Source organism: Lagopus leucura, unplaced genomic scaffold (assembly GCF_019238085.1).
Source record: "Lagopus leucura isolate 7727_CA_CO unplaced genomic scaffold, USGS_WTPT01 Super-Scaffold_100157, whole genome shotgun sequence".
NCBI classification, from domain to species: Eukaryota; Metazoa; Chordata; class Aves; order Galliformes; family Phasianidae; genus Lagopus; species Lagopus leucura.
Window position 1 is genome coordinate 42,435,658 of NW_024962334.1, and position 19,738 is coordinate 42,455,395.

At 41.6% G+C, this 19,738-nt stretch overlaps 1 protein-coding gene across 1 annotated transcript; it reads right to left on the bottom strand.

Moving 5' to 3' along the window:
- Positions 1-527: 527 nt before the first annotated feature.
- NOM1 (nucleolar protein with MIF4G domain 1) lies at positions 528-16,151 on the bottom strand. Its single transcript, XM_042889054.1, has 11 exons — positions 15,303-16,151; positions 14,413-14,537; positions 13,663-13,858; positions 11,193-11,516; positions 10,607-10,717; positions 9,660-9,827; positions 8,909-9,030; positions 5,207-5,339; positions 4,680-4,811; positions 3,558-3,667; positions 528-2,713 (listed from the first exon to the last, which is right to left on the bottom strand). Exons 1-11 carry the CDS (start codon positions 16,149-16,151, stop codon positions 2,536-2,538), a joined length of 2,448 nt encoding a protein of 815 aa, XP_042744988.1. The 3' UTR covers positions 528-2,535.
- Between the last annotated feature and the right edge of the window lie 3,587 nt (positions 16,152-19,738).

Here is a 19,738-nt window from a genome sequence, read left to right on the forward strand (position 1 = left end):
TGGACCAGGTGACCTTTAAGAGCTCTAAGTGTCCCTCCCAACTCGTTCTATGATTGTCTGCAAGACGCATTTTGTACATGTGCTGCTGAGCATCTACCCTGTGGTAGACAAAGCAGGAAGTATCAAAGCTGTCATACTCTTCCTAGCAGCTTATGTTCATCCTGCAGTTCTGCAGGGAGCTGCCTGCCAGCTCAGGCTTGTTGCTGTTATAGGGGCTGAGCCCAGCCATAAGAGGAGGCATGCTGGCAGGGCTGCCTTTGCTGGGGATGTTTTTTTTTCCTCCAGGGTTTAAAAGAAATGTATTGTCATCTCAGCTTTCCTTTCCACATGTGCCTTACCGCCTCAGGATGCAGTGGATTTTGGCTGCTTTCCTTGGAAATTCAGTTTTTAGGAAAAAAAAATTTATGTTTGTGCATAAATGTGATGCTGCAGGCAGGTAAAGTCTGCTTCCTTCAGAAAGAAAGCAATAGCTGTGAGTTAGAACAAAACACAATAGATGTTTGACATAAATAATAAGGCAGGTATGCTTTAAAAAAAATAGCAATTGTAATTTTAGACTGTAAGGTTAAAGACATCTCCTCTAATTGCACAGCAACACCTGCACTGCACCGCCTCAGCCAGCTGCAGTGAGGGAATGGGCTCAGACCCATAAAACACCAGGCAATGTTTCCACAGGCAGTGGTGCTCAGTACTGATCACCGAGTGAGGCACACAAGCAGGACAGCCTGCTGCATTGAATTCCAGGGAGATGGATCAAGATCTGCCTTCAAGAGCAAAGCTGCCTCAACCACCTTCTTAGAGCAATGCACTGTATGCTATTCAACCACAAACAAGTTGAAATGCTGGATCCTCAATCCCTGCAAAAAGGTAATTAATTGGGTGGCTGCTGCGGCCCAGAGGGAGTGACTTTTTACCTGTGTCCCATGCATTCCACAGCAGACACAATTTCTAGAGGCTTGCACAGATTTTCTCCCATGCCCAGCCTCCAAAACTTGACCAGGTTTACCACAGTTGTTTGCAAAGGTGCTGTTTATGGGGACACCTCAGCATTCTGCCTTCTGCGTCACACAGTCCACCAAAACACTTCTAATTAGTATGGATTTTGGAAAGACTTCATACTTCTCCTTCTTTTGCATCTAAGACCCAATTGAGCAAAAATGTGCATTCTAAGTGGTTAAAGCTGCCAGCGGTCTGAATCGGGCTAAAAAAAGCATCTTACTTTGCTCATTTTTTTTTTAGTTATCTCTTATTTGCAAACTATGTGTAAGCATAATCTGTGATTTTGAAACTGAGTCTCTCCAATCCCAGGATAACCTTTAACCAGTCTGCCCCCAGAAGAGGAAGGCCAGAAAAACACCTCCTTGCTGGGAGAAGCAGACCTCCTCCCAAAAGTGTGTCTCACACCAAGCAAAAAATTCCACATTCAGCTCCAATTAAAAACAAGAAGAAATGTTCTTGTAATGCTCATTTGCTGCAGAACTCAAGGCTTCCTTGCAGATGCCTTCTGGGAGAAAATTTTCCCAATGGGAACAGATCGAAAGAAAGAGAACAAATCAGTGGTAACAAATGCAATTAGGAAGCACTGTAACTGATGGGTCTGCTGAGCAGCTTAGGGCAAGACCACCATAGAAATTAAGCTGGCAGCCCTCATACAGGTAAACACAGTACTTACTACAAACTTAGGGAGTGCCTCCCACATTTCAGGTCACTCCCCTGCTGGAATAAAGACAATATGAACAGCAGAACACTTCAGAAAATCAGTTTCATGTGTAGTTGTGGGGTGACAAAATAATCTGAGTGTTACACAAAGAAACATACAGATTTGTAAGGCATTTGAATGGGAAGTGGAAACAAACCCTTAAAGAAGATACTCCCTTACTAAAAGACTACTATTATTCACGCCTAGAAAATCTGATCAGCACAAATAATAAGACTGGTAACTCCAATTTTAAAGCTGAGTAAAACAGGTTAAAGGAGCATAAAACTATATAATCTGTACACCCAACATAACTGGGCAAAGTCAGATCCCCAAGTCTTTTTACTACAACAATTCACAGAATTAGCTGATCAATTCAACACTTCAAGAAAAAAGTGTTCCCAAACTGACTCATCAGTACTTGTGCCATCTAGTGGCTCACTCCTTCACAAAAATGCACTAGCAGTAGTTAAGCAGCCTGTGGTTAAGGCTGTTTAACATACAGTGGTCAGTCTCCTGAAAGCCTGAAATATGCACTGCTGAACACTACTGATGACCAGGAATACAACACAATAGAATCCAACCTCTTCTCCAGATACTTGTCTACACGAAGTATCCATACTTAAAGGGACATGACAAAAAACCCACCACATTTTCCCTCTCTTCAGAAACACCTTGTATTGCCTTGTTACTCCAGTAACTAGTGTGCTGAGCACAGTTTCCATCACAAAAATGGATACAAGCCTCTCCTCATTCCCAATAATTAGGGTCTGAAAGACTAAAGCTTGGCAGCTACATGCAAACCTAGTTTTTCTGCACGTTTTACTTGATAAATAGAACTACAGTTTGAATTTGGATTCTTTTGCTTGCAAAGCTCTGCTTGCAAGTTCCGCTCTGTCTTTTAACAAGCCAGTTTCTTCATCGCTGTTTTGGACTTGTGCATTTTTCAGTAAGAAGTGGGTAAGGAACAATTTCAAGCCTTCCCGTAGCATTCCCAGTTTGGGATTGTCAGATATCCTGTAAAGATACAGATGAAAACATAATATTAGACTTCTACATTGCAGATAACAAACAAACAGACAAACAACACCTCAGAACCAAACCAAACACTGAATTTGAAATTCCTCGTGTTGCAGCATAATGGCTGAAACAACTTCCTCCTAACTTTATCTGACGTTGTGACTGCAATACAACTCACTTCCTGGAGTCAGTTGTAAATTATGGCTGTCTCCACTACAACCAAAATGGTGGAAGTCAATTTTAGATGGCTGTTTGCAGGTATGTTTAGAGTTTGTAGCAGATTAGGTGAAATGGAAACATCAGGACAACATTTTAGTCCCTTCAAAATAACTGATGTCTTTTGAACACTGTGGAGAAGGACTATAAAGAGTTCCCTGTCCTGTGTATAAAAATAACATCTTCTACACAACGTTCATTAAAAAATAATAATAAAAACAAAACCTTGAAGCTTTCCCTCATTAGTGTGAGAAGAAAGAAAATAATAAGGAAGAATTACTAAAGAAATCTACCAGCAAAGACTGAAACTCGGTGCACACAGATGGCAAAGCAATAAGGTATTCAGGGTTACAGAGCTCTGCTCATGAAAATCCTATGAAACATACATAATAAGGCTTTGAGATATTCAATGTAATACTTTTCACAGCTGCATGTATATCACAACCTGCACTAACAAACAAGTGATACCTGCTGCCCCCCACCTTCCAGCTTCCCCCAGGCAAGTTTGCTTCTCAAGAGTGGATGTATGGCCTTTGAGAAAGGCAGTGTACAACTCCCAACAAAATAGGCACAGCTCTTATCTTTTTTTAAATTACTACCAATGAAAGATTCTCTGATGACTTACCTCCCAAAAATATCATTAATGTCGTCATCATCAATTCTGACTAACAGTGTGCTTAGTACTTGTCGCAAGAAACGGACTTTGGGTTTATCTAGATCACCAAATTCAATTACCTGGTTTAGAACAGACAAAATTCATTCAGCTCAAGTATTTCAAACAACTGAATCTTCTTCACAGTGAGCAGAACTCTTAGCAAGCCTGCTGCTTCCATATACACCGAGTCTGAGGTTTGGCACAGAAGAATTATCTGAGCACACTGCTTCCATAAAGCCCATCAAAAAGGAAGCAGTCAAGTTTCTAAGGAATAACTTGTCCAACAGTAACAGAGTACAAATATACACATTTTCAATTAGATAAGTACTTCAGAAGTACCTAGAATAATCTAGAATATTGCCTGCTTACCACATTGCAATCACTCTTCTAAATAAATTCTACAGTCTTCTAATTCTGAAATCCAAGCACTCTGTATATTTCTTCCTGGTCTAATAAAAACCAACAGCAACTGAAATGCATGGCACAAAATCCAAAGCCTGCCAATGAAAGGGCCTCAGTTCCAAATGTTACAGATGTTCTACATATGGAATTCTGCAGGGATTGTAATGGTTTGTTTACCCTGTACATATAGTGGGGATCCAGTAACACTGCCTCTGGCAACAGTCATGAGACTGAAATCACCTGTTCAAGGCAGCTTCTCAGTTTGGGAGAGCAGCAGCACTGGTTCCCTGGGTTACATCAGTAAGACAGATGCATCCGCCATGAATTAGGGACTGAAGGGCAGCACAAAACATGAGAACTGTGAGTTTGGTGCAGAAGCCATGATGGCAAGGCAGTTACCCAAGCCTACTAGGCTCAATGGACTGAGTACCAGATAGAAAGATGTTTCTACATTGTGTTCTTCAGGATTTTTGTATGTCTCGGCCACCTCAGGCTCCCTTATCCCCAAAGGACAGCATTAGTGTAGGCAGTGAAATTAATCTGCTGATTTTAGAACAACCTTTCATCTTTATGATAACAAACAGCTAGAGCACCATCTAGGTAACAGAGAATATACATTCTACACAGAACTTGTAAATGCAAGGAGAGCACATGATTATTTTGAAGTATTTTGAAGTAAAATACACCAACCTTGAGAACTGAAAGTGGCAATGACTTTGTTTTTAGTAAGTGAACCAACAGTGATACCAAGTTGGAGATGGCACTGGCTGACAGGTTTCCCAAATCTCTGATTTTGTCCCAAATACTAAACTGAAATGTCACCTAAATATTAAAAAGAAAAGAAAAGAAAAAGAAACAAAACAACCAAATCAACCAAATGACTGTTTAAGTGAGAAATAGCAAAATCTTTGGATCTTCTATTCTTTATGAGTCCTCTGTTCACCAGGAAATGTTTGATCAGACTGTTCAATTCCTTTCTAAACATGCAAAACAGAAGAATGCAAACCTTCTGCAGAAGAAATTTTGTTTTCTGTTCAGAGCTGACTCAGAGTATACCTTACTGAATGCATCCATATTGGATCCATATGCGTCCAATGCATATCCATACAGTGAGAATTTTTCCTCAGGATAATGAGATCTCAACAGGCATGCATCTACTGTCAAATGCCTACTTCTGTCTCACTACAATAAAGCACTGAAAGTAGAAACTTCTTTACCTGAAATCGTCTTTCAAATCCACAAAGTTTGCTAGCCAAAAATGCATAGAAGGGGTTATATGTCCTCTCCTGTAAGCAGCAATAAAGGACAACGTGAACAATTTCTCTCTCCTGCTGATCTTTCAACCCAAGCCTAAAATTTAGGCAAGAGAATGAAAATAATTTAGTAAGGGGAAAAAAAAGACACAGCAGTCAACATTTTTAATACCTTCAAAACAAAACAGCACAAAAAACCCACAAACAAATCTAATTCAATTCTAGCTGTTGGGAAGTTCCTGAGTAGAATCAAACCCTTTAAACTGTAAGCTAAATCAGTATTTTGGTATGACAACATGGAAGTTGCAGCATTAGTGGTGTTAAAGAAGTGGCTGCAAAAGCAACACCAAAGTGGACAGAGGTGGAGTGATCCAAGTATAATTTCTTCCTGGGAAGGGAAAAGTAGCCCATTCCCTGTTTGAAGCTTTCCACAAAGGAAAACAGAGATGACAGGTCATCATGGAGTCTGTCATTGTTCACACCTTTGAAAGCAGAAATACTGCAGTAAGCACTGCAACTCAGCGTACCACTACAGAGGATCACAGAATCACAGGGTTGGAAGGGACCTCAAGGATCATGAATCTCCAACCCCCTGCCACATGCAGGGCCACCAACCTCCACATTTAATGCTAGACCAGGCTGCCCAGGGCCCCATCCAACCTGCCCATCCACAACCTCTCTGGGCAACCTGTTCCAGCACCTCACCACTCTCATGGTAAAGAATTTCACCCTGACGTCCAAAAGGGATAAAGTATTGGTACTGTAGTATCAATCTATCAAAACAAAAGCAAGAAAACAATATCAGTAAGAAGTTACACTGTCTGTCCCTTAACATCAAGGCCAAGGACGAATAGCCTTCCCACTTGAACATTTGACCACTCTGAAAGAGGGCTGAGGCACTTTGGCAAGGAACAGCAACTAACTCACAATGCACCTGTTCTTGTGAATAATATGATTTAGCTTCCAGGGCTGTCAAACACTTGGCAGCATTAAAACCAATTAAAATGAAGAATGCTTAATATTATAATCTGAAAAAATGTCAAACAAAATTATTTTCATTGCTTCAAGCTCAAGTTTCTTATGGCATTAATATAACTCAAATGTATTTTCTAACTAAGTTCGACCTCACTGGAACTTGCTCTACAGTCTGTAGAGTACAGGCTGTCACAGTTTGAGTCTAACAGCCATTGGCTGTATGCTGCTCCAGACACCTGCCATTACATTTGATCATAGATATGTACCAGAAAAAAATACTGTCATTCAGCCAAAGAATAGAATTTAAGGTTTTACAACTGAAAAATTTAGCATGATTTCCAGGTTGATTTCTAATAAGCAGTGAAAACATTAAGCCTGTTTTCCCAAAACAAAACAGCACTGTAACTGCTAGGTCTTGGATATCATTTATTTGCTCTCCTATCAGTCAAAGCATGTCTGAGTTGGTTACAGAAGTCTTTTCAGATCAAAACATACAGGTTCTCAGCTACCTGGAACATATCTAAGGGATGAAGTTACACTGCAGTCACTCATTTGGTACAGTCTCCTTTTCCTTATTCGTTATCACTTCTAACATGACTTAGGTATTTTGGAAATACTCAAGTTGCCAAACAGTTGTAACCAAGTAAAACAGCACTTGAAATATGGTTTTGTTCTTATCTTCACTTGTTCAGAGACCCAGCAGTACTTCTTTTCAGACCTCGAACTCCTAAATAACTTCACTGCAAAGCTGTACAGATTCCAGAAGCCTGGCAATTTTCAATAAAGAAGCTGCAGTCACCTCAACCATTAAATCACTCAAGAAGTACAACAACCTCATGGACTTGCAAGTCTTGATCACTTTAAAAATTTCCCTCTATATATGGAATAACTACCTCTAAAGTAGATATTTTATCACCAACATAAGTCTGCCTCCAAGTAGGTTAGGTATCATCAGCTGAAGCTCACAACTATCATAGGCTCCAGATCAAAAATAGCAACATGCAGTATCACCTTTTAGAAGTTGATACAGGTGATTACAGTAGATACAATCACATACTCATTATTCTGAATTGCACAACACAGTACAACAAGATATCTAAGACTTCTACATCTCCTTCAATTATTTCGTGAAATGCAGAGCATTTTCAGTCTTCATGCGTATGAAATAGTTTAAGAAATAGCCTGTTCATCAGATTTAAGCAGCACTCATCACATGAGTATGTGATTTGGTAAGGATGTGCAGCCTTTCAGATAATGAAATGGATCAAGTCTCACTCTGGCTCCAGTCATGTTCCCAGCACTCACATGTTGAGCCACTTCAGGGAGCTGTTCTGGCTACAAGCTAATGGCTTGCTTTTGTTGAAAGGAGAAAGAGAAGCAAGTTACAGCAGCCTGGATTTAAAATGGTTTAAATCACCATTTCACCACACCTCAAGTCTGCCAGACACCTAGCAGCAGATGAATCAACAAGTGCAATTAAAATACATCTTTATGTATTTCTCATGCTCTTCTTCAAGAGACTGACATCAAATATATGAATGTAAATTTCCAAACACTCTGGAAAGCATGCTCATGTTGAAGTTAATTCCTTCAGTGACAATTCTGTGTACTTTGCCTTATACTCCGCCAGATGTGGGCAGATTTTAGAGTCGTCCTCTATCTGCATTTGCTGCATAAAACTCATTATTGATGCACATCAGGCAATCTGCAGACGTAGTTCTTCTGACAAGCCTGTGTGTATACAGATTTGTATACTAGTTTAAATAGCACAGATGAGAGGCAAGGATCAATTTGCAAATTGAACTACCAGGCCTTGGCAAGAACTGCAGCAGCAGCAGCTAATTTCTTTTAATTGAACAAGGCCATATTAAGATATTGGAATGATTCCACCGCAGTCTTAAATCCAAGCTGTGTTTTGCAGAAGTGGCATTTAATCAAATATTAGTTGACTTTATTACAGAGTCTGTTTTGGTTTGGTTAGCAAATTAAATAATTGCATGCCATCCTGGTAAAACAATTCCTTTGAATTACAAGGCTGCAACAGGAAAGTTCAGACCTGATCTCCCCCTTACCAGTTACTAAAGACTTGCAATTAATACGCTGACAGACACAAAGAATAACTTAGTTTGAGCTTTTCTCTCATCAGTCTTCTAAAAAACTGTTTTCTAAGTGTTGTGGAAACTGGTCTTAACATGATAAGTGACCCTGGAGCAAATCCAAAGCTAATGAAGTCTCCAGGATGGAATATATTCTGCAGGAGGGGGGCTCAGGTGCTAGAGCACTACTACAAGTATGGACAGAGATGTACAAGGTGGTAAGAGTAAGCCTGCAACAGACTGGGACCTGCTAGACTGGGATCCATATTTTTTCAATGGAAAAAACATAGAGTCTCTTTAAATCAAACAATGATGTCTATCACAGTTCTGAACATGAATGCCAATAAGAGCAGCTTACTTCTTACTTCTCCTGATTGCCAGTTAGTTCTGCTCAACCCCTAATAGTCCTTACAGAATTTTGATTCCCCTCTCAACCTTTTATCCATCCTCACGTGCATTCCTAGTTACACACTTCTGTGATCACATTATTGATTACATGTTGTTAAGCCCAGACCAGCAATGTTAGTTTTCCTACCCAGCTAAACGTCAGTTTAGTTTTAGTTCTGGGCTTTCCTCTGACTAAGTCAGTACTTACTTAAGTAGCTTTTCAAAGGCATCCATGAAGTCTTCACTTGTCATCAGTACACAGAAAATACTTCTTCTGATATCAGTGTTCATCCTCTGCTTACGAGCAAGCTCCATTATCTTTGAACTCACCTGAAAGGGAAAAAAAAAAATAGAAAAAGCTTTAAGAGAGTTATTTCTGCGCAGCCTCCAATAGGAGCATTAATGAAAATCTCCGGTAAATGGTAAAGCATGAATCCAAGGGTCCTGAACTTTTGTCCAATAGAGGTATAGGCGTCATCAGGAGCTTTTTCAACTACGGAAATCTACTTAATTGTGCCAATTACTTTTAAGAAGTGCTTCTCTAATGTATGGGACCATGCCATTACCATCTCAACAAATTACTTTTAGAACCAGCTTAGATATATGCCACCCATGGACAGACAACACTGCATAGAAGAATTCAAATAATCAAATTCACTTTAAGTGCCTTCTTCCATTTCACGTAACAAGTTACTTTCGCAATGCCACAGTTAAAATTGCACAGGATAAAAAGAGAACAAACTATAACAAAGTATGACAAGAATAACAGCTCTTACCAAGGTCGTGAGTCCAATACTTCGAAAATTTTAAGAGCAGAATTTACAATTCAGAAGTTTCACCTTACAGGAGTCCACAAAGTGGTTTTTGTGGGCTCCAAAATGAATTATTCACCTATCTCAAGAACATTCAGAAGAACACAGACAACAATTAGATTTATAACCAGTCCTGCTTGAACTTACCTTTCCAATATGCAATTTTTGCTGAGTCTTGCTGTCTGTGTTATTGATCATTGGTGCTCCACTCCAGGATGAGCCTATGATCCACCAGCGACCAACCTGATCTGCGTTGAGGAGGGACTCCAGGGAGACACGGAGCTGTGTTTCTTTTCCAGAACTACTGCTGTGAATCTTCAAGAACAAAAACAGTGTTTTTGAAGACAATTTTAAGATACTTTATCTACTTAAAATTATTTTTAAATAAATGTTATAAATAAACACAGAAAAGTTGATCTCCAAAGGATCTTTAATTCAATTCCACCATCTGTTCTTCCAAGCAGCAGCCTGTAGAAAATTTAACAATTTTCCTTTAGCTCTAGTTTCTTAAAGATGAAGCTGATCGAATTTGAACTGAAATCAAAACCAAATTGTTTTAGACACTATCCACAAGGCTCCCAAACATGAAAATAAGGAAAAAAAAGCAACGCTTTTCAGTTTTCAGAGCTTCCAGAATTATGGTCAACTTAGGAGCAGTATCTGTATCTATGCATTAAAAAAATCTTCAGAAAAAAATAACTTGTTACGATGACTCATTCCTTCTACACAATCATTAAACGTTCAACAATCTCTGTCATGGACAGAGACGTGGACTTTGCCTCAACGCCTCTGATTACGTATTATGTATTTTAGCAGATTCTTCTGCAGAAGGCTGATTGGTAGGAGACTGTTCAAGTACTAAAGCCATTTTTGACCACAAGAGTTGAAGATTGTTAAAAGGATTCCCAAATATTTACTTTTATATAAAGACACACACACACACACACACAATGTACATATATGTATTCTATAAACATAACTATCTCCTATGCTACACATCACAGTTTATTGCACATCATCAAGCTGACAGAAGCCAGAAGTAATCATCTGTAGTGTAAGAGCAGCTGTGCTCTATCTGTCAAGAAAGCTCTCACCAACGTTCTTTGCAATTTGCGGAGTTTTTCAACAGGTTGAGGATCATAACCAGGAATCTTACGCATGTCATTATTCCTCAGTGCCAACATGGTCTCTAGCATAAAACGAACCTACAGGGAAAAGAAATAAGAAATAGTTGTATGAGTTACGTGCTGCAAGTTTGTTTCGTAAAGAAGTAGAAAATGTGTTTTAAAAATACTGTTTTGTGGGAATAAGGAACTGATCTGGCAACGTACTTTGAAATTCAGATGGCATGGATACAAATACAGAGAAGGACGTTTACTTTAACTCCTATTGTATTCATCTGGGTTCAAGCTTGAATTCAAAGTCTTAGCTGCTAAACACCAAACGTTTTGAAGTGTAAAGGTAAGATGAAACAGAGGAATTATCCATTGCATAATACACACAACAGCTCTAGTTTCACCAGTTGCTAGACAGATAAGGAGAAAGTAAATAACTAAATGCAATGATTGAGCTCCAAATGAAAACCTGGAGTGTAGCAGAAAGCATTTTGGTAAATTAACACATGTACCCAAATACTTGGCAAGGCTGATTCAGAAAAGAAAATCCATAATATACACATACCCTAGTCTGATCCTTAAGTTTCTTCTCTGCTGCGTTTGCTTTGCCCTGGGCTTCACTGATCAAGTCCTTCAAAGCCAATGCATCATCTTTTCTCAAGGAAAAGCCCACGTTTTTCAGAAGAAACAAAATGAGTTCAATATCTTTTTCAGCGAAACTGCTAACAAGTTTCTTCAGAATATCAAAGATCAGCAGGCAATGAACTACATGAAAGTTATAAAGATGGGCGACCAAGGCAAGCAGATTTTCACATTCTTTCCCTTCAGTATCACTGCGACTGAGTTCATCAAATTTCTTCACCACAGCTTCCAAAAAGTGAGCGCCGACCTGGCAATAATCCCATGAAGGAAAACAATAGTCAGCATTTCAACACTGGTAGATTTCACAGACATCTGCAAACACTCATTTCGGGGACACTGACACTAATTTTAAAGAAATATTGTTGTTCCCGTCAACAAATATGGATGTACTATACAGATATCATTGTGTCACATTTTCTTAAAGCACGTTACTTAACTCATACATGCCACACAGATGCCTTTTAAAGTCTATGCAAAAAGAAGCAAGTGCTCTGAAATTACAGTACACACACATCACAATTTGCTCACACAGTTTTCACACACATCTTTCTGCTGCCGGACTGGCATGTTGTTACTGCTAACCATTCATCCAGCAAAAGCTGCACATTCAAAACCACATGCATCATAGTTTAGCATTCCAAACCAAAGTATTTAAAACGTGGTGAAGTAAAACAAACCCAAACACAACAAGTTTTCACTTGCAGTGCATGAGCTTATGCTGATTTTAAAGTGAGAATAAGACTCAGCCAGCTGTCAGAGGTACAGCTGAAGAAAAAACCAACCCAGAATCTGTATTTAAGAGGAAAAAAAGAATGCTAAGGATTGGAATTAAAAAGCATACCAAAGCATAGTTAGGTAATTGACAGTAATGTTAGGTAAATAACAGTAATGAACACATTACTGCTAGGGTTCAAACATCCCTCCCCTCAGCCCACTCTCCTCACCATTACTATTGTGTTAATATTTGCTAGCTGTTTGTTATTTTTAACTTGTTTTATACGTAAGTCCTGGCAGTAGCACTGACTTGCATGCCAAACCTCCAGTAACTAAAGATTAAACTATCCAGCAATCCCACTGCACAAATGTGTACACCCAGCTACTACAATCTTAACTTTTGCACTGACCAAGCTAATCCAAAATGCAGCTGTGTTACATTTGTGCACAATGCATACACTATTTTATGGAAAAAAAACCAACCCTATGGCACTTCATAACACAGTTAAATGCTACAAATGTATTGAAGAGGAACTGTCAGGACACAGCTTGCAGTGGTGATTGAGCACCTGGTGAAGGGGTGCAGCTGGCTCAAGGAGCACAGGTAAATTGTTTGCACCTGCACTCCCCACTTGACCAGAAGGGCAGGACGCAGGGCGGAGTTCCACTGGGCTCATATGAGGACCAGCCACTGAAAGGAGAGCATCTCTCGGACCTGGGCTGCCTCCTGAGGAGCGTTGCATAGCTAAAAAGCCTCTTTACCAGCTGGGTGAGCTCTGTTCTTCTTTCTGTATATGGCTATTAGCCTACCTGTGAAAGCTTTGCCTAGTATTGCTGAGAACCTGTCAGAAACAATTTTGCTTCTTCACAAACAGAACACTTATCATCAAAGATGCTGAGTAAGAGGGTCATTACTACAGAAGATAGGCAGCTGATATTCAGACTATTACACAGTATTCTAGTAAGTTTCATCTTCTGAATGGATTACATTTCTTCTCTTAAAGTGGCATTGTAATAGTATCATGCATTACTTGTATTAGCAACAGCCTTCCAGGAAGCAGAGAAACAAAAAGTTTAAAGCAAGGCTGTGTAGGGAAGTTGGTGTAACTGCATTCATCTGGCATTTAATATGGTTTCAGTGATCAGTTGTTATTTGGGTTAACATCAACACAGTTTGTGCACTGGATGTAGGATGAGAATGTAATTAGATGGGAATACTATACTGAAACACCTCAATTCTCTAACGAAAATGTCACTGAAATTAGTTCAAATACTTCCTTTGTAATTTCAGCTTCCTGACACTAAGCAAGACATATTATGCCTCAATCATCCATTAACTTTAAAAATACAAAAAACCAGAACTTCTGAGAAAGCTGCCATAATTCCTTAAGTTTTTGACATTCTGGAGTCCTTACACCTAGTTATGATTTGCACAACTGGGCTTTAAGAGAACCAAAGGGACTTTTTCCACTGATGCAGAAGGACTCCTGTAACTGCAGTCAAGATACCTGTATACACACAGTGCACAAATGTTCTCCTAAGCATATGAGAATATCTGTTCAACTACAGATTCTATTTAGTGACACACAATCAGAAACTAAAAGGCACTCCAAGTGGAATATGAATACGTTCCCTAACTTGTATCATTGAACAGTATCAGTCCCTGCCACAAGAATTACCTCAGTTCCTACTGTATGGTGAAGAACGCTGACCAAAAGGACATGTTCCATCATCAGTCTTGCAGGCATAGCAACTGCAGTAACACAAGCATTCATGAGGATACTTGTTAGAGTTTCATTCATGTCCTTTCTGCTGTTGGCCATGTAGAGCTCTTCCAGCTGTCCACTGATGGAGGCCAAATTTGGCTCACTCAACCTGTTGAGAAACAAAATTCAGTGTTTGCTATTTTGTCTCTCTGCACGGTTCCACCATTCTCAAGGTATCTAACTTGCAACCTGTTTCATAAGCCCAGCTAGCTCCTCTAAAATGAGCAAGAAGATGAATGTAATGGACCTCTTCTATTTTGCTGTGTTCACTAAACTAAAACCCCCAAGTTTGTTTTATTCAATTTTAACATGGCATACTGGTGGGGGAATAGTAGGGATCTCCCATTGCAAGGTTGTTGGTTTTTTTTTTAATAAATGTAATGAAATTGACACTTGGAGAATTATAGCTAGCACTTGTGGGCAGCAGCTGTGTGGAATTCAGCCCAATCTTAAATTTATTTTCCAGGTCTTTCAACTTCTATAACTACCAGCTTTGAAAAATTTCTATCAACAAAGATAATTATTATTAAGGATAGCAGACACAGCTGCCAACTTAAAAACACTTTGCAAAGACAGAAGTTCACATCCATGCTACTTTTCTTTGAATGATGAGCACTGTCACATAGAATCAGAAAGATTAATGACTTGTCCTTATTCCATTACCTATTAATGAGACCATTCACCATTTTCTTTAGTCTTTCCAATTCTTCTTTCTTCTTGCCATCGAAAGCCTCCTGAGCTTTTCTCACTTGAGGGGGAATGTACTTTGTAGCACTGTGATTACGATCCTTATAAAGAAAACAATCAGCAGATGAAATTAGTATTTAGAACACTTGAACTTAAGTATACATTTCAATTTAATATTGATATATCAGACTTTCTGAGAAGCATACAGTAATGCCAAAGGAACAGCCTCATCAGGAAAAAAGCATGCAGCAAGTTATTGCTTACGATCAGCTTGAGAGAAGCAAAAGAACCTACCTCTCCCCTTCCCATGAAGTTTTAAGTAAATCACTTTTAATAAAACGGACATCTTAGGTTGCTAGTTTAACCAGACAGACAACAGAAACCCCCACATGTGAAAGCCTCAGCTGCACTGGTGTTCTCAGATTAATTCAGTGCTATGTGGCTAAATGATGTTTGGCTTCCTCTTCTCCACTTGCACTACAAAGCTAAAAACAAGCAAAATATCTGGGATGCACAGGAAGAAGGAAGTCCAATTTCCAATGTGTATTCATTGTTTTATGGGCTTTTTATGATCACAGGGAAGTGCTTAATCTGGCTCTGGTATGGTGACACTATTGTTCCTTTTATTTGTTGGTTGTGTGTACACAAACAAGGCATTGTGTGTTAGGCTGCAATGTGCCAGCATGTGCCTTTAGACTTGGTAGAAGCTCAGAAGTCAACGCTGCTGCTGCACCCAGCATGGTTTTCACCATCGCCTCTCCACACTGGTCAGACATCAAACACCAGCGCTTTGCAGAGGTGACGTCAGATCTGCTTTGTGCGTACAGTGAAAAGCAAGTCTGCGTAATTTCAAGCCAGCTCCCTACCTCCTGCTCTTCCTCCTCCGGGTCCGAGGCCTCGCTTCTGTCAGGCACCCCGCCGTCCTCGCGGGACGAGCTCTCACTGTCCCACCGCCCTTCCCCATCTGACCCCTCGAAGTCGTCAGAGGCCTCCACCAGCTTCTCGGGGTCCTCCTCAGTCTTCTCAGGGTCCTCACCGCGCCCCCCCGGCTCCGGGTCCTCCTCCTCGTCGCTGCTCTGGCAGAGCCCTGCGAGGCCGGCGCCGGAGCCCAGGGCGCCCAGCACGTAGCCCAACCCGTCCCGCAGGAAGCTCTGCGGCAGCTCTTCGGACGCGGCCTCCCCCTTCTTCCTGCGGCGCTTGCCGAGCCTCAGCTGCCGCTCCAAGCGCCGGATCTCCCTGTCCTCCTCCTCGTTGGCCTCCAGCAGCGCCCGTTTCCTCGACGAAGCGGCTGCGGACGGCCGCGGGGCCGCCACCGATGGCCGCGACGCTTTCGGGGCCGGTTTCTTCTTCTGTCGCGGCGGTTCCGGCTGCTTTTTCTCGGTGGCGGCGGACGAGGCCGGAGCCGTGGGGCGGGCAGCGGGAGCCGGCCGGGCCGCAGAGGCGGGGACGTCCCCCGTGTCTCCGCGTCGGAGGAGGCGGCGGCGGCTCCGCTTCAGCCTGCGCTTCTCCTTCCTCGCGTCCCGCCGATTCTTTCCGCTCGGCCTCTCCGAACCTTTCAGCGGGTGCTGCGGCGGCGACGACGGCTGGTCCCCGGCCGCCTGCACGAATTCCCGCACCGCCAGCCGCAGCCTGTCCAGCTTCCCGTCGCCGCGGCGAGCGCGGCCAGCCGCCCGCTTCATCCTGCCCCCAACCACGCCGCGCCTGGGCGCCGCCATCTTGGGTAACAGCGGTGCTTCGCTTCCGCCTCTCGGGCGCCGTTTGGGGCTGCAGCGCCCCCTGCTGGGCCGGCGCGGGGTGGGAGCGGCGTGTGCTGGGGCGCGGGGCCGCCCGTTGGCAGCGCGTTCCAAAGCTGTTCAATCCGTGACGGTGACAGAACCGAAATCACAACATCGTGGGAGTTGAAAGGGACTTCTGGAGCTCATCTAGTCCAGCCCCCTGCTGCGGGTCGGTTACACAAGTGTTTATCATAGAATCATTTTAGGATCGTTTGAATTGGAAGGGACCTTTAAAGGCTGTCCCTGCAATGAACAGGGACACCTGCAGCTCCATCAGGTGCTCAGAGCCCCGTCCAGCCTGACCTTGAGTGTCTCCAAGGATGGGGCATCCTCCATATCTCTGGGCAACCAGTGCCAGTGCTTCACTACCCTTATTGTTAAAAACTTCTTCCTTATATCCAGTCTATATCTCTCATTTTATTTTGAAACCATTTCCCTCTTGTCCTGCCACCACAGACTTTGCCAAAAGAGTCTGTCCCCTTCTTTTTTACAGCCCCTTTAGACACTGACAGGCTGCTCTCAGGTCTCCCCTGAGCCTTCTCCAGGCTGCACAGCCCCAGCTCTCTCAGCCTGTCCTTGTAGGAGAGGTGTTCCATCATTGGATCATTTTGTTGCCCTCCTCTGAACACACTCCAGCAGGTCCATTTCTCTCCTGTGCTGAGGACTCCTCATCTGGAGGCAGTGCTTCAGGTGAGGTCTCTCAGCTCAGAGCAGGGGGCAGGATCCCCTCCCTCTCCCTGCTGACCTGCTGCTTTGGATCAGCCCAGGATACAGTTGGCTTTCTAGGCTGCAAGCTCTGCTGGCCCGTGTCCAGCTTGCCATCCACCACCTCCTCAGGTCCTTTTCAGCAGGGCTGTACTCTATCCTTTTGTCCCCCAGCTTGTATTTCTTCCTAGTATAAATATGTTTGGTCCTTTCACTACAAAAGGGAAGCAAACAATTCCTCCCTCATAACCACAGTTCAAAGCCCTGCCACCAGCAAAGCAGGCAGGAGGTTCCTGTGGCCTCTCAACACATAGGAGCCCAGAGTTCAGCATCCCCAGGCTCACCACAACCTTCCCCATTCCTTATTTAAAACTCTTTACCACACTGCTCTTTCTGAGCATGCCAAAGGGCAGCACTGACATCAGCTGCCAATGTCACTGGGGCACTTCCCTGATGGCAGTGGGCTGTGATGATGCCACTCCTGGGGATTGGTGGCCCAAATCACAGGCAAAGTAGATGCAAACTTGTCTGTCATTTTTGTGATCAGAAGGAATTAGATGTCCTGTGTCACTTTGCTGCTGTCAGCAGGAAAACCAATTGGCAGCTTGATCTTATTTTTAGTCTCCTTTTTTTCTTATGTAATCTGCTGGGTGTTTGTGTTTGGCCCCATGATTGTGTCCTCTCCTCTAGCCAGCTTTGAAATCTAGTGCTGAGTTTCAGTCGTGTTTGACAGTTCCCAGTTCAGTTCTCCAAAACACAGACTTTCCCCAAATGTTATGGTTTATCAGATTTTCCATTGTAGGGGAAAAAGTTTCTCAGCTAAACAAAACTTAGACAGTAATATACATCACAGAAAATCCAGGCGAAGAAAACCCTGCACACGTGACTGAGACTCAGAAGGAGGATCGGTCTTGAATCTCCTGTGAGTACCAAACCTATAAGAAGTCAGGCTTCATTATTTTTCTCTCTCTTGTTGCATTCCTGAACTCTCTTGAGCAATGAAGTACTGGAGAGAACTTCAGTTTTAGCTGAAAATTTAACATGGTATTATTATTCTGCAGATTATTTTTGCTTTTCCATGCATGTTTCCATACTCTCTCAATGACATCATGTGTCCTAGATGACCCCGTGCTTCAGAAATCCAGCATTCTCAAGGCTGATGTGTAATGAATCTCTCCCTCGCAGTGACAAAATATGTTGCGTTGATTTGTCGAGGCACTCCTTTTGCTACATTTTAAACTATATATTATGCTCTAATTTATTGCTGCTCTGCTCTTTCTTCATCCACAGACAGCTCACATGCATTTTGCATCCTATTTATAGATTTATTGATAATACTATTCCATCAGCATGCCAGAATGGTAGATAGATACAGCTGAATATAATTTGAGCAAATATTAGATGCTTTTAAAACTAAGATTTGCATCCTTCTTCTGTCTCATTGTGTAATTTGTCATCCAGGGCAACAGAGCTTTCCAATAATGGGATATCTCATATTTCTTCAAAGAAAGAGAATGGCAATATTTGCCACCTACATGATCACCAACAGTTCATGCGCCAGAGGAAAACATTTATTTCGCTGAATACATAATCCAAAATTTGGATGAAATTGGACATGCTACTTCAGCAAAAAATACAGAAGTAACCATCACTTGCTACAAACACTTTCTAAGAATTAAGGTAAAGCAGAATTTGAGAGAAAATCTAAAAGTAATCATCAAGAAAATGCTATACTGAAAGAAATAACAATCTGCGTAGATTTCACATTTAGATGTCTGCATCATATCAGCATCGCTTAGCAAATCTGAACTCAGAACTGGGTGAACATTTTATAATTCTTTGTTTTGACAGTGATCCCACAGCAGAGAGCAAGCAGTAAGGGCAGGTTTCCTATTCAGAAGTAAATTGAACATAATGGCATAATTCATTGGAAATGAAACTTCGTATAGAATTGTTGCTTCTGGATGTTTTTGCTTTCTGCTGAGATAACCTTTGTTAGTAGATGTCTTTTGCTATTAAATTTTATCCATGCTTGCTTTCTTTTTTTTTTTTCCTTTGCAGAATGATTTGGACACCCATCCTTTAGCCACCTGCCTGCTATTTTTCGTGGTCACCTCCCACAAGTCATGAATATGTTATTTAGTGTCTATATTACACTGATAGGTAGGTATTTGCTCTTTTGTAATTTGCCACTGTTGAGAACATATTGCTATTTATCAGCACAGGAAATATCTATGTTGTTCCAGGAAGACTTTTAGGTTGGTTTCACAGGGTCATTCTTTGTTCTTATCAATGGAGAAAGCTGCCTGATTCATGTAAAAATTTCTCTTTAAATCCAAAGCCTTTTTTGACTCTACAGTTAGTACCAGGATGAATTTATTCAGAGCAAGGAGAGCAGCAGAATAGTGTGAGCTTCCTGGAGACAGTTGTGACATCCTATGGCACCTGCTTACTTGATCTGCTGTTCACTCCATGTCATATTTCCACCACTGTGGTCAGCAGAACTGACATTTGTTCTTGTGTGAAAAAGAAGGGCTGGGAGAGATTTTCTGTGAGAGGATATTTATCCTTTGGAATATGTTTTCCAAAGTCTCAGATCAGTACAAAGTTGATGGCTCTTCGGTTCCATCTGTCCCAGAAGTTACTGGTGGGTGAGAGAAGTTATTTCCTTATTGCTTTAAAGACACATCTCCGTTGCTGAGATTTCTATTTATTTTTTTTTCTTTTCAGAACAAAGTCTTACAACTTAAGTCATAGAATCATAGAATCATAGAATCACTAAGGTTGGAAAAGACCTAAAAGATCACCCAGTCCAACCGTTC